Source organism: Pseudorasbora parva, chromosome 15 (assembly GCF_024679245.1).
Source record: "Pseudorasbora parva isolate DD20220531a chromosome 15, ASM2467924v1, whole genome shotgun sequence".
NCBI lineage: Eukaryota > Metazoa > Chordata > Actinopteri > Cypriniformes > Gobionidae > Pseudorasbora > Pseudorasbora parva.
Genome location: NC_090186.1, coordinates 40229406 through 40245574, shown reverse-complemented (window position 1 = coordinate 40245574; position 16169 = coordinate 40229406). Strand labels below are relative to the sequence as shown.

Sequence of the window (16169 nt, the reverse complement as noted above, 5' to 3'; positions counted from 1 at the left end):
GAGTCTCGTCTCATCACGTCATGGCCACCACGCCAGAGTCTCATCACATCATGGCCACCACGCCAGAGTCTCATCTCATCACGTCATGGCCGACACACCAGAGTCTTGTCTCATCATATCATTGGCACCATACCAGAGTCTCGTCTCATCACATCATGTTCGCCACACCAGAGTCTCGTCTCATCACATCATGTTCGCCACACCAGAGTCTCGTCTCATCACGACATGGTCTACCACGCCACGCCAGATACACAGAAATAACTTTTTAGATCCTGTTTTCTCATTTTTCTTTTTTATTTGCTCATTACCTTGGTTTCCCCAATCCTGCAGACATGATTGCCTTATTGGTTAATTGATTTTATTTGGCCTCATTAGGCTAATTTAATGTTTTCGGTCTATGGGTGGGGTTCAACTTATAAGTTGGTGTCATTCTCATTCTCTGTGTTGCTTTGACCTGAAGAAGACAATCTGTCGGTTAAAAAAAATTAGCTCTTGAATTTAAAGGGTTAGTTCACCCCAAAATGAATATTATTTCAATAATTTCTTGCCTTAATGTCGTTCGACACCCATAAGACCTTCGTTCATCTTCGGAACACAAATGAAGATATTTTTGTAGAAAGCTGATGGCTGAGAAAGGCTTCAGAAAGGCATCCATTGGCATTCAGTACATTCCCACTCACAAGACCCATAAAGGCACTACAAACAGCGATACAAAGTCCATCTCACTACAGTGGCTTTACAATAATGTTACAATGCGACGAAAATAGTTTTTGTGCGCAAAAAAGATCAAAATAATGACTTTATCCGCCAAGTTATTGTCTTCCGTGTAGGTCTTGGACGTGAACTCACACGATAGCGGCGCTCCTCCTCTTCCGGGTCATGTATCTGAATGGCAGATCTGCGTCATATTCTCGCGCATGCGTCGAGTTCACGTCAATAACTTGGTGGATAAAGTCGTTATTTTGATTTTTGTGCGTACAATACCTATTGGCGTCACATTGTAATATTATTGTACAGCCACTGTAGTGAGATGGACTTTGTATTGCTGTTTTTAGTGCCTTTATGGGTCTTGTGAGTGGGAATGTACTGAATGCCAATGAAGGCCTTTCTGAAGCCTTTCTCAGCCATCAGCTTTCAACAAAAATATCTTCATTTGTGTTCCGAAGATGAACGAAGGTCTTACAGGTGTCCAACGACATGAGGGTGAGTAATTAATAAAATAATAATTTTCTTTTTTGGGTGAACTAATCCTTTAAGAACAGCATACCTACAATAACCCACTGTACACCATAGACGAAACCATCTTAAATCCACATCAACATTTATGTCATGAAAAGTATTTAACATTAGGTGGCCGTTACAAGTGCATGAAATTTGACATTATAAAAAGCTTTTAATTAATCCTATTTTTTAAGCTTTTCACTTCATGTGGCCACGTGGGCCTATATCCCCTTGTGACATTCATCTAACCTTATGTTGACCTGCTTTAGTTTGTCAATGTTAAAAACTTGTAACCCTGAGTTCTTATAGAAGCCACTAGTTGGACTGACTGAATTAACTTTGACAATTTATATATTTAAGATTATAGATCTCAATTTAATGTTACACAGATTTAAACACTATACAGGGATCATATTATTTAAAGTGTTTATTTAAGTCTAAATTGGCATTTTTTTTAATGCATGTGTTTTTGCGTTTATGTACGGAGAAAAATGTATTTTACAATGTTCATTATTTGAGCACAATTAAAAGCAATTTTAGTAAGAAAGCATGCATTAGAGTGGAAAACAACATGCAAGAGCAAAACAACAAATCAAAGTGACATGAAAAAAGTCAAACAGTGAATACATTGATATCTGATGAGTTTGGTTCACATATTCTCATTGTTATAATGAGAGAAAGAGTTTTTCTAAACCATGGATAGAAAAGGCCATATATGATGGGGTTTATGGTTGAGTTAATGTAACATAACCAGACAAACACTTCAAAAAGAGCAACTGGGGTGGAAAAGTTGATGTAGGGATCCATCATAGAGTTAATAAAAAATGGCAGCCAGCAAATAATAAAGGCACCCAGTACAATACCGAGAGTTTTTGCTGCTTTGCGCTCAGATCGTCGAGAGCTCTTAAACGTGCTTTCATTTTCATGCTTGCTTGCATCACCGATTGTTCTAATGTGCTTTCTTGCTATTACAAAAATTCTTGCATACAATCCAACCATGAAAGAACAAGGCAAGAAAAAAGTTAATATTGTGTCCAAAATGGACCACAATGCATTGAAATACAGAGTGCAACTTCCCATACAGTATATAGATTCAATAAATTCCTCCAGTCCTTCCACATTAGCTTTTGAGTACACTAAACCATATGAATATAACGCAGCCATGCTCCAGCTTATCAGCACCATGACCCATGCAACAGTTATGGTTATTCTTGTAGGGTACTGAAGTGGATAACACACAGCCTGATGTCGATCAATAGCAATAAAAATGAGATGAAAAATAGACACAGATGTGATAAATATGTCGAAACTGGAGTGGAGCAAACAGAAGGCATCTCCATAGTACCAGCAGCCATCGACAGAACGGATCATACTGAAAGGCATGACCACCAATCCAAGCAGCAGGTCCGCAAAAGCCAGAGACATCACCAGGATGTTAGTGGGAGTCTGGAGCTGTTTGAAGTGCGCTATGGAGATGATGACCACAGAATTTCCTAGAATAGTCACAGTCATTGCCGTCACCAATATGAGATACAACACAGTCTGAGTGGACACAAGGTGTGTGCCTTTAAGACAAGAGTTGTTCACTGCAGGAAAACAAAACTCAGTGGGATCGTATTCTTGTGAAGATACATCCATCCTGTCTGACTCAGGAAACAAGAACCTATAAAATGGTGTTTTATTTAGTCTAGTTAGGCCCTTAAATACTCTTCATGCTCTTCACTGACCCTCCCACATCAGCAGAGTAACAAATGAAAATCAAATGCTCATTAAAAAATGACAAATAAAAATATACAGACTGAAATGACTGTCACAAATCACCAGTGTGAGTGCCCATTATCACCACTAGAGGGCACTCCACCCCGGACTGTCTCTCCATCACAAACTACATTACCCATAATCCTTTGCCTAGGACTCATTAGCACTCACTGTTTACACATGTGCCTCATCAACTCATTACCTCTGCCTATATATACCTTGTTCACTCAGTCATTCAGTGTGAAGTCTTTTTTTAGTGTATACTGCATATCTGAGCGTTTCCCTGGTTTCATGTATCTTGGGCCTTGATTTCTTGCCTTCTCTGTGGATTACCCTTTTGCCTGTTTCTTCTGTTTTGTTTGCTTGATTGGACTGATTTCCTGTTATGACCTCTTGCCTGTTTTATGGACTACGACTTTGGATTACCCTTAAATAAATACTGCGTTTGGATCTTCAACCCAACCTTCTGTCTCAGAGCAGTTCCTTACAGAAGACTTCACCAACAGCAGTATGTCTTGTCCGTCTATGCCAGGGAACTCACTCACTCGAGGACCACATCATAGACTTTCTGAACATTGCAAACTTCATCAACCTCCCGGACTTTATGTTGATTGACTTTTTTTTGCCATGGACTCAACAAACAGTTACAAAGCAAACTTGTCTGTGATGGTCCTCGAGGGTCCCTGAATGAGTTCCTTGAGCCGCTGAGCCGGTGTCCTCTGACAAGAGGGCCGTCGAACCTCGTGTCGTCTCAGCAGAGCTTCCAGATCCTCGTGTCGTCTCAGCAGACTTTCTTGAGCCTCCAGCCACTGACTAGGAGTCCAGAGAGGGCTCCCGTCCGCGTGCCGAGTCCAGAGAGGGCTCCCGTCCGCGTGCCGAGTCCAGAGAGGGCTCCCGTCCGTGTGCCGAGTCCAGAGAGGGCTCCCGTCCGTGTGCCGAGTCCAGAGAGTGCTCCCGTCCGTGTGCCGAGTCCAGAGAGGGCTCCCGTCCGTGTGTCGAGTCCAGAGAGGGCTCCCGTCCGTGTTCCGAGTCCAGAAAGGGCTCCCGTCCGTGTGCCGAGTCCAGAGAGGGCTCCCGTCCGTGTGCCGAGTCCAGAGAGGGCTCCCGTCCGTGTGCCGAGTCCAGAGAGGGCTCCCGTCCGTGTGCCGAGTCCAGAGAGGGCTCCCGTCCGTGTGCAGAGTCCAGAGAGGGCTCCCGTCCGTGTGCAGAGTCCAGAGAGGCCTCAGCCTCCTGCTATCACGCAGTATGGAGTACCGTAAGGCTCAGTGTTAGGACCGTTGCTCTTCACCCTGTATATGCTACCACTGGGAGATATCATTAGGAAGCATGGCATTAGTTTTCATTGTTATGCTGACGATACTCAGTTCTATATTTCTTCATGCCCTGACGAAACCTACCAATTTACAAGATTAATGGAATGCATAGCTGATATAAAAAATTGGATGAATATACATTCCCTGCATCTTAAATCAGATAAAACTGAATTTTTAATTATTGTACAGAAAAGCTCCAAAAGTAGTAACCTTGAATACTGTCTAACACTTGATGACTGCTCTGTCAAGCCCTCGTCGTCAGTGAGGAACCTGGGTGTGCTCTTTGATACCAATCTTTCATATGAAAGCCACGTTTCTAGCATCTGTAAAACTGCATTCTACCATCTTAAAAATATATCTAAATTACGGCACATGCTTTCAATGCAAATGCTGAACAGTTACTTCATGCGTTCATGAGCTCCAGGCTAGATTATTGCAATTCTCTACTGGGTGGTTTCCCTGCTCGCTTAATAAACAAACTCCAGCTGGTACAAAATGCAGCAGCGCAAATTCTTACTAGTTCCAGGAAGTACGTTTTTGCCGAAGTAACTGTACAGCCAAATCAAATTCTGTTGCAATATTGTCCTGTTTAACACTGTAAAGCTGCTTTGAAACAATCGTCATTGTAAAAAATTATAAAGTTGATTGATTAATGATTGATAATAAAACATAAACAAAACATAACTGAAAGTCAGGGCCTGGTCCTCTCTCGTCCTTCACTAGTGTCGGTTGTCCTTATATGCCTCCGAGCTCCCTCGGGAGAGGACTCGAGACCGGTGTGGCTGGCAGGTGACACTCATTTGCACTCACGCCACGGTCTTGCTCCCTCCCTCCCATGTCTCTCACTCGTCCACCTCGCCACAGTGCATTATCCTTCTGGAAGAAGCCATCAGAGGATAGGTACATGGTGGTCGTAAATGGATGGACATGGTCAAAATCAATGCTCAGGTAGGCCGTGGCATTTAAACAATGCCCAATTGGCACTAAAGTGTGCCAAGAAAACATCCCCCACACCATTACACCACCCCCACCAGCCTGCACAGTGTTAACAAGGCATGATGGATCCATGTTCTCATTCTGTTTACGTCAAATTCTGACTCTAACATCTGAATGTCTCAACAGAAATCGAGACTCATCAGACCAGGCAACATTTTTCCAGTCTTCAACTGTCCAATTTTGGTGAGCTCATGTCAAATTGTAGACTCTTTTTCCTATTTGTAGTGGAGATGAGTGTTACCCGATGGGGTCTTCTGCTGTTTTAGCCCATCCACCTCAAGGTTGTGTGTGTTGTGGCTTCACAAATGCTTTGCTGCATACCTTGGTTGTAAAGAGTGGTTATTTCAGTCAAAGTTGCTCTTCTATCAGCTATAATCAGTCGGCCCATTCTTCTCTGACCTCTAGCATCAACAAGGCATTTTCGCCCACAGGACTGCTGCATACTGGATGTTTTTCCCTTTTCACACCATTCTATGTAAACCCGAGAAATGGTTGTGCGTGAAAATCCCAGTAACTGAGCAAATTGTGAAATACTCAAACTGGCCCGTCTGGCACCAACAACCATGCCACGCTCAAAATTACTTAAATCACCTTTCTTTCCCATTCTGACATTGTGTTTGGAGTTCAGGAGATTGTCTTGACCAGGTCTACACCCCTAAATGCATTGAATCAACTGCCATGTGATTAGTTGATTAGATAATTGCATTAATGAGAAATTGAACAGGTGTTCCTAATAATCTCTATATTACAGTAAAAACACTGATGACAGAAAAATTCTGTCAACAGTGGGGAACGAGTAAAATAGATCTGAAGTAAATTCTTATGTACATTACTAGTGGACTAGCCTACACAAAAATCAGATACTCTATAATTAGGAACAAATCTGTTTTCTTCATAAATATACTGTATATATTATACGACGTAAAACTATGTGCAAAAGTATTTATTAGGCTACTTAATCAAAAGAGTAAACAACTACAAGCCAAGTATACATTGTATAATTAATTATACCTTTAAGTATATCAATCAAAAGACTGAGTACGAGTATAGGCCAAATATACTTAGACATTTGGGTCTGTATAAGCCAAGTATACTTAAGTGCAATTTTAAATATATTTCAAAGAAGTATATAATATCTCAGGATGTGTTTAAAACATGCTCTTGCAAACTATTATAAGTAAATCTATAAGTGTCATATAAAATGTTTTTAAAAAAAGACTAAAAGAGTTGCTGGAAGCTGGTGGTGATGCTAAAGTCATGCAACCATGGTGTAGTTTAGGTTTTAACTTCAGCCGAATGTCTTTACTCTTGAAAATGTATAAGTCAGGTTAATTTGTGAAGATTATCATGATGAACAAAACATGAGAATCATAAATAGTTTTTTGTTAGTCACAGAGCTTCTTGTCTGCAATAATTCAAAAGCCAATGGTAAAAATCCTATTGAGTTTTTGTCGAGGGAACCAGGGTGATCCTAACTTCCGGGTTAGCCTACAAAAATAAATTATTACTGCAGCACTCTATGCAAATATGGTTTATGAGTGTTCTTTCTTTTTTTCTCATATAGGCCTACTAAATGAGCGGTCTAACTAAATGAGTGAGTTTTTGGACATGTATTTATATGTTTGTGATTAAAATACAGTCATGTCTTTTTTGCAACTTCACAACTGAACTAAGATGGACTGCTTTTTTCTTCAAAGCATTGAAAAAGTAAAATCTTTATATAGGCCAATGTTTTGATCATTTTCACAGATAAAACACATGGGATTTTACACTGTTCTTTATTTATGTGAAGTCAGATCGCAATGAAATAAAGAAATAAAATCCTCACATACAGTCCAAACATTGACAGAACAACGCATGCAAAAAGTTCATTATGTGTCTGAAACTGACCAAAATGTACTGAAAAGTAGACTGCAACTTCCTAAACAAATGATTTAATGCAATTTGTATATAATGTGATGCATAATGCACAGTAATACACTGCAAGTTTGCCAGAGATCTGAGTTTAGATCACCCTTTAATTGATCACAGATTAAACATCTGATTTTACACTGTTCTTTATGTGATTTGCAAAAGGATAAAGGAAGCATCAGTGAGCTGCACGGTGAGATCAAAAAATGTAATCAAACTGTGAAAACACTGATATCAGATGAGTTTGGTTCAAATATTTTCATTGTTATAATGAGAGAAAGGGTTTTTCTAAACCATGGATAGAAAAGGCCATATATGATGGGGTTTATGGTTGAGTTAATGTAGCCTAACCAGACAAACACTTCAAAAAGAGCAACTGGGGTGGAAAAGTTGATGTAGGGATCCATCATAGAGTTAATAAAAAATGGCAGCCAGCAAATAATAAAGGCACCCACTACAATACCGAGAGTTTTTGCTGCTTTGCGCTCAGATCGTCGAGAGCTCCTAAACGTGCTTTCATTTTCATGCTTGTTTGCATCACCGATTGTTCTAATGTGCTTTCTTGCTATTACAAAAATTCTTGCATACAGTCCAATCATGACAGAACAAGGTAAGAAAAAAGTTAATATTGTGTCCAAAATGGACCACAATGCATTGAAAAGCAGAGAGCAACTTCCCATACAGTATATAGATTCAATAAATTCCTCCAGTCCTTCTACATTAGCTTTTGAGTACACTAAACCATATGAATATAACGCAGCCATGCTCCAGCTTATCAGCACCATGATCCATGCAACAGTTATGGTTATTCTTGTAGGGTACTGAAGTGGATAACACACAGCCTGATGTCGATCAATAGCAATAAAAATGAGATGAAAAATAGACACAGATGTGAGAAATAAGTCGAAACTGGAGTGGAGCAAACAGAAGGCATCTCCATAGTACCAGCAGCCATCGACAGAACGGATCATACTGAAAGGCATGACCACCAATCCAAGCAGCAGGTCCGCAAAAGCCAGAGACATCACCAGGATGTTAGTGGGAGTCTGGAGCTGTTTGAAGTGCGCTATGGAGATGATGACCACTGAATTTCCTAGAATAGTCACAGTCATCGCCGACACCAATATGAGATACAACACAGTCTGAGTGGACACAAGGTGTGTGCCTTTAAGACAAGAGTTGTTCACTGCAGGAAAACAAAACTCAGTGGGATAGTATTCTTGTGAAGATAAATCCATCCTGCCTGACTCAGGAAACAAGAACCTATAAAATGTTTTTTTATTTAGTCTAGTTAGGCCCTTAAATACTCTTCATACTCTTTTATGACCCTCCCACATCATCACACAGCAGCAAATGACAATCAACACTACAGAAAAAAGCTTTTCTTGCTTAGTATTTTTTTGTCTTTTTCTAGTCCAAATATCTAAAAATTCTTAAAACAAGAAGTATTTACTAGACAAGCAAAGGTAATTGTGCTTAAAATATTCAAAAGTGGGATAAACAAAGTATTCTGATATTCAAAAATTATCTGCCAGTGGGATAAACAAAATAATTTTAAAACAAAATAATTTTGCTTACCCCACTGGCAGATTATTTATCTTATTTTAATGAAAAAACTCTCTTAATTTATTTTTCCCCAAAACAAGACAATATTTTTTTACTTGTCTAGTAAATGTTTCTTAATGTAAGAAATGCTAGAAATTTTGACTAGAAACAAGACAAAAATACTAAGTAAGAAAAGCATTTTTTTGCAGTGAAGCACTCTTTAAAAATTAAGCATTAAAAAACGTTTCGGGTTATGTGTTACCTGAGAGGGAACGAAACGCTGCGTCGGTACGCTGCGGGAACGCCTCTGCGTGATTGCGTCATGAAGCACTCGTGAATTCTGTCCAATAGCGTGGCGATACGTCATAGGCGGGTGACGTCATTGACCAGGAAGCTATAAAGCATCCCTGGACCAAACAGTGTTAGCTTCTGAAAAAGTCGAACACAGTCGGTCACAGGCATGCCGGGAGTATGGCAAAGCGATGCAGCATCTCGTTTCCTTTCAGGGAACCATGGTTACATACGTAACCCGAGACATTTCGTCCTTATCGAGGGAACTCGCTCTGCGTCGGAACGCTGCGGGAACGAAATGCCCACGTTCGCCATAGGCCCGAGTGCCTTTATATGTGAAATTGTACTCACTATCCCACAAATAGCTGGGAACCTGGGGTAGAGGCTACATCAAGGTTGTAAGGTTGTTTGTACCTCACAAACATGAGCGGAGAGGGTGACCCTGCCGCATCACAAACTTCTTGGAGCAAAACTCCTGATACCAATGCTATAGAGGCACCCATACTCCTAGTCGAGTCGGCTCGTACTCATATGCGAGAGAGATAGCCTCAATTATCCATTTGCTCAATGTCTGCTTAGATGCTGGCTTCCCTTTACTCGGTGATCCAAAACACACAAACAACTGATCGGACTTGCGCCACAGGGTAGCTCTGTGGACATATGCATCCAAAGCCCTTACAATACAAAGCAGATTCAATCTCTCCTGGTCTGGGTTGTAGAACGGAGGCGAGGAGAAGGCCTGCAACATTACAGGGCCCACCACGTTAGTGGGGACATTAGGCACATAACCTTCCCTCAGGAATAAGAAAGCTTTCACCACCCCAGGTACGAACTTGAGACAAGAGGGAGACACCGACAATGTCAGGTGCTAAAAGGACACTGAGAGATCCAAATGCGATTTATTAATCCCGTACACACCACGTCGCAATTTGCGCTCCTCTCAGAGTGGTCTTTTGGTTGTCCCGAAGACACGGCTTCATACGTGGGGTGACCGAGCATTTTCTGTCTATGCTCCTAAGCTCTGGAATTCACTCCCGGCCGATATCAAGGAAGCAAATTCATTAGTGACTTTTAAATCTCTTCTTAAAACATTTTATTTTAGGATTGCTTTTACATGAACTTGATTTTATGCGTTTATTTTCTTGTACTTACATTGTGTTTATTCATTTGCTGTTATGCTTGTCTGTAAAGTGCTTTGAGAAACCTGCTTTTAAAGGCGCTATACAAAATAAATAAATTATTATTATTATTATTATTCGACAGAACTGCCCAATGTTCACAAAAAGTCCAAAGACCACAGGGAATACTCAAAGAACAGAGGCAGGAAAAGTACAGAGCAATCAGGCAGTCCAAGGAGATGGTGAACAGGCGGTTAACAGGTCAGCGGGCTTGTGATGCAGGGAAGCAGTGGGCAGATGAATGCTAGGAATCCAGAAATCCAGAACAGAGGCGATCTCCCGGGAGAAACAAGGGCCGACACCAAGGACCACAGAAGCCAGCAACGATCTGACAATGAATGCTGTCAGTGACACGTATATGAAGGCAGCGGTGATGAGTGCAGCAGGTGATGGTGCTCAGACAATAATCAGAAACCACGCCCCCAACACAACCTCACAACACAAAAGGCGCGTTTCCATTACCCTTCAAATTGCGCAAATTGAAATTGCGAATCGAAAACACGCCCAATGTAAACGCGGCAATTTCGCAAAAACTCCCATATATCGCAAAAAAGTTTTTACGCTCTCATGAGGTGGTTTTTCAGGCAATTCGAAAAAGGACATTTTCGCAAAACTGCAATGGAAACGGTTTTTTTCGCATTTACATGTCACCTGTTGCGGTGACGCATTGCTGCAACATAGGGCCAATTTATTATATTTTCCACTCAATTGTGTCATAATAACAAGATAATGTAGTTAAAAGGACATATATTTTCTCCTAATAAGGACTACAGGCTATATATACTGTAATTAAGACATATATTCAAGAAATGTATTAAAACAGAAAGAGCTAGCCTATAGTTTCAGCCTTACTCAAAGGCCGAGGACACAGGCCAGTTACGCACGTCAATCCATTCCATACGATCTTAGTTTGCTTCTTATTTAATAAACAGGCAATTAATTGATGAAACATCGATAAAAATAAAAATACAATTTATACAAAACGAAAAAATTTTTTTAAGAAAGACTTTCTAGAAAATAAAACTCGAAGTGATCAAAATCATGTGACTCCCCAGGTCTCAAACATATTGCGATTCTTACTCATGGTGCTCACTTTTCATAATCAACATATAAATTAAAATAATAATATTACAGGCTAATGTTTAGGCCTAAACGTAGCCTATTTAGTTCCGTAGGCTGTTTTCTTTAACCCACGGCCGATAAAAGCGCCGACGTTCTCATTTTTTCCTTCTTCCTTTAAGAGAGATGAAACAATTCACAATACTCTTGTCATTTTTAGCTATACAGATGAGTTCAAGACATAATTATAAACTATAAACTGTCTATTTTTATTTGTGGACTCAGGGAACTAATTATTTTGCATGCACTCACTCCAAATGCTGTCTTCATTTAAAAAAAATTATTTCGTTTATTAAATGACATTTTTTTCTTTTCCAAAGCATTTCTAAATTCAATTCACATGCCCATCAAACGAAATATCTAGCCAAAATAACGAAAGTGGTAAAAAAAAAACAAAAAAACATTTGAGTTACCATGCAAATTCAAACATTTTGCTCTACTCTATATGCGTCAACCTGGCGCGCGTAAAAGTCGATCATTCTTTACAGATGATGGGTTCGGTTTGTTTGGAGAGAAGACAAGGAGTTTTTTATTAATCTCATAAAAGACAGTATGATTACAGTAATACTGGATGCTAAATACAGAAATGCTACATTATCATGAAGACCTTGAAGCAGATCTGACATACACACACACACACACACACACACACACACACACACACACACACACACACACACACACACACACCTCATATCCGTGCCGCTTAAGTAACCTAAGGGGCTTTCCTTGCCATTAATGCTTGGATAACACACACGTCTCCTTCCAATAATAATAATGGCTAGTGTGGTGGATGGGATATACAAACCTACCAAGTGCCATCATTTTGGAATGACCTATCGCGAGAGAAAAGTAATAGCCTATGTTTTAGTCGCATAACTGCAGCTATGGAAACGCTGTCATTTCGCAACAGTTTTTTATCGACATTTAAGAAATATCGCAAATGTTTTTCGCAAATCTGTAATGGAAACGCAGCTAAAGAGAATGAGATGATGGATTGATGAACCGTGACAGACAAAGTCTGCAAATCCCTTATTCTCTTTAGGGATGAAATGGTCAGGAGAAATACCGTCTTTAGTGTGAGAAACTTCTCTGGCACCTCTTCAATAGGCTCAACAGGGGCTAACGTTAGGCATTCTAATACTATGACCAAGTCCCAGGTCGGTACCCTCGATCGTGCCGCAGGCATCAGCCTCAGTGTCCCACGGAGGAAGTGGGTTACCCATGGGTGTCTCCGCACCGATGCATTATCTACAGGAATGTGGTAAGCAGATATTGCCACCACATATAACTTTAAAGTGGAAGGGGATAACCCTGAAGAGAACTTTCTTGCATAAAATCGAGTACTGAACCAACCGGGCAGTCAACTGGATTTAAAGAACGGCCTGTGCACCAGGCGACAAAAACTCTCCATTTTAGGGCATACAACCTCCTTGTAGAAGGTGCTCTGGAGTGCAGCATGGTTTCTATTACTTCAGTAGATAGACCTGAATCTACGAGCTGGGCCCCTTCAGCGGCTAAGCCCACAGTTTCCATATCTCCGGACAAGGGTGAGAGAAGGTCCCTCCTGACCGGGATCTCCCACGGAGGACCTTCGAGGAGAGACACAATGTCCGAAAGCCATACTCGGCCTGGCCAGAACAGGGCTATTAATAGAAGCTGGGCTCCGTACCGGCGGACTCTCTCCAGCACTCCTGGGAGCAGCGCCAGAGGGGGAAAGGCATACAGACATAGCCTCAGCCATGTCTGTACCATGGACTCCAACCCCAGCTGGGCCGGATGCGTGAAGGAATAATACAGGGGACAATGAGTTGTCTCTCGAGACGCAAACAGATCCACCTGCGCTCGCCCAAAGCGATCCCAGAGGAGCCCCACCACCTCGGGGTGGAGTCACCATTCCCCCGGCACCACTCCCTGCCTCGACAGGGAGTCTGCCATCTCTTTCAGGTAACCTGGAATGCATATCGCTCAAACTGATAACAATTTCCCCTGGGCCCAGAGCAACATCCGATGCGCCAGCTTCCACAACCGATCTTACACCCCCCTGGCGATTTATGAAGGAGACCACTGATGTGTTGTCTGACCGGAGCATTTTTTTGGGACCTTGGGACCTTGGGATAGGAACTAAGGATCCTTCCAAATCACCAAGGCACGTAGGCATTGCCGTGTGACCTTGATTAAGCGAAAAGGATTCCCCTTCGGGTAGAAGCCCTTGGTCCTGAGCCACCACTGCAAAGGCCTCATGTACAGCAGGCCAAAAGGTATCACGTTGAACGCTGCTGCCATCAGACCCGGAAGTCTTTGAAACTGTTTCACAGTGAGTGACTGACCTACCTTTACCCTGTTTACGGCTTCCAGGATTGCTCTTATCCTGGTGGAGATAGCTGAGCTCTCATTAGTCTCATGTTCCAAACTACCCCCAGAAAAGTAGTGCTCTGTTGAGGTACCAAAACACTTTCCTTTAAATTTAACCTTAGCCCCAACATATTCATGTGGGCGAGGACAGCATCTCGAATGCTGGATTGCCAGCTGTTCCGACTGCGCCAAGACGAGCCAGTCGTCTATATAATTTAGTACGCGGATGCCCTGGAGTCGCAGAGGAGCCAAGGCTTCATCCATGCACTTCATGAAAGTGCGGGGCGATAAAGCTAGGCAGAACGGAAGAACCCGATATTGGTAAGCTTCGCCCCCAAAAGCAAACCTGAGGAACTTCTGGTGCTGCAGAAGGATGGAGACGTGGAAGTATGCGTCTATCAAGTCTATTGTGACACACCAGTCCTCGGACCTGATTTGACACACGATCTGCTTCAGCGTGAGCATCTTGAATTTTAATCTCATTACTGCTCTGTTTCAGGTGTCCTGAAACGGTGCACCGGCAGAGAGCAACCAAACTGACCTCCCGAGAGCCCCCCTTGGAGGGCCTGAACATCCCCACGGCACTTCGTTTACGGACGGACATGGAGATTTGTGTTCGCTGGGGACCGCTGCGCCCTGAAGCACCAGATGGCAGGGTTGGCAGAATGGCCCCCTGATGGCACCGAGAGAGTATGGGCAGCTCGGCGCACCACCCCCTCTCGGAGGGACTGTCATTGGAAGCCCTGTGCTTCTGGCGTCAGGGCTTCTTCCCCGAAGCCTTCCTGGAGATGATGACAGACCTTAGGTCTGCCCTACCTCAGGAAGACTTTGGCTGAGAGCACTGCCCTGACCCCCAGTCTCTCTGTGGGGGAGCCTGGGCCGCCACGCTCTCTTTCTGCTGCGCCCTGGGCGAGGAGGATGCACTCGGCTGGGTCTGCTCCCGCCCAGCAGCCCCAGAGGGATGAGATTTACGGAGGAGAAACCGTTGGAATGCGGCCACTTGTTTCTTCGCCTCTTGGAACCTCTCGACGACTATTGACTGAGTTGCCGAAGAGGCCGGCCGTGGTGATAGGAGCATCCATTAGGTACTTCTCATCGCAATCTTTTATATCAGATAAGTCCAACCATAAATGCCTCTTCGTGGCCACCAGGCCACTGTTTGGTGCTGGGATGCTTTATAGCTTCCTGGTCAATGACGTCAGCCGCCTATGATGTATCGCCACGCTATTGGACAGATTTCACAAGTGCTTCATGACACAATCACGCAGAGGTGTTCCCGCAGCGTTCCGGCGCAGCCCGAGTTCCCTCGATAAGGGAAATACAGACTTTCCTCACATAGAGAGTTTTGTTGTAGAGGCTGTTACTCGGCTTCAAGCTTATATAAACATTGGTCTGCTAGCTGGAGTCCAGCCGGTCCCCAAACTCCCAAAAGTCAGGCGTCCCATTCTCTCAACTTCCGTCGGAAGTTAAAAACCTCTGCCTTCTCGGTCTTATTTAGGTACAAGTGACGCATCTCCTTGAGGAATTGCAAACTCTTTTACACCCGCCCCCTGTTGATGGATGTACTTAGAGTTCACCTGCCGCATCACCTGTAAATGTCTGTTAAGATCCATAGTCCCCAGAAAAACAAACAAACACCTCCTACTGAGTCCTCCTAGTATTGTCGTATCCTTATGTCACGTTACACACAAAGGAAAATGAATAACAAAACCCACATTGGCACACAAGACAGGACAGGCATGTGACATCTACTTGCTGTGCAGACTGCCAAATATGTTTACAAAGGATTGCAGTTCTTAAAACAAAGTTACTTGAGGGACTATCAAACCAGATGGAATACAGAGCAGAGCTTCATCATGGATACCCTCAGCATACTTGCCTTGCCTTACTATTTCAGAAGATGTATAAGAGTGCCTCATACAGTAAAAACATTGATAAGACTGATTAAGATACTCTATAATTAGGAACATATCTGTTTTCTTTATAAATCGATATTTTTAAACAATGCAAGTTTATAAGATGTAAAACTATCTAAAAAATATTTATTAGATTACTCAATCAAAAAAGTAAACAACTACAAGCCAATTATACATAGAATAATTAATTATACCTTTAAGTACATATTAAAAGACTGAGTACAAGTATAGGCCAAATATACTTAGACATTTCTGTCTGTATAAGTCAAGTATTGCCAAGTATTAGCTTTCCTGTAGCTCAACCAGTAGAGCGTGGTGCTAGCAACGCCAAGGTCATGGGTTCGATTCCCAGGGAAAGCAAGAACTGACAACAATGTAAAATGTGCAGCTTGAATGCAATGTAAGTCGCTTTGGATAAAAGCATCTGCCAAATGCGTAAATGTAAGTATACTCAGTGCAGTCTCGAGATGTGTTTATAATCGTGCACCCATTATAACTTTATACACCCATTTTCCCATTATAACTCTAAATGAGAAACTGATGTTGAAGTCATGCGACCATGGTGT

At 42.2% G+C, this 16169-nt stretch overlaps 2 protein-coding genes and 1 non-coding gene across 3 annotated transcripts; 1 reads left to right on the top strand and 2 right to left on the bottom strand.

The window, feature by feature from the left end:
- Nucleotides 1-1833: 1833 nt before the first annotated feature.
- Nucleotides 1834-2859, bottom strand: LOC137042043 (trace amine-associated receptor 13c-like). The gene has a single exon (XM_067418731.1). It carries the CDS (start codon nt 2857-2859, stop codon nt 1834-1836), a length of 1026 nt encoding a protein of 341 aa, XP_067274832.1.
- Nucleotides 2860-7411: 4552 nt separating this feature from the next.
- LOC137042042 (trace amine-associated receptor 13c-like) lies at nt 7412-8437 on the bottom strand. Its single transcript, XM_067418728.1, has one exon. The coding sequence runs from the start codon at nt 8435-8437 to the stop codon at nt 7412-7414; it is 1026 nt and encodes a 341-aa protein (XP_067274829.1).
- A 7451-nt stretch (nt 8438-15888) lies between these two features.
- trnaa-agc (transfer RNA alanine (anticodon AGC)) lies at nt 15889-15963 on the top strand. Its single transcript has one exon. It is a non-coding gene; the product is annotated as a tRNA-Ala (tRNA).
- Nucleotides 15964-16169: the final 206 nt, after the last annotated feature.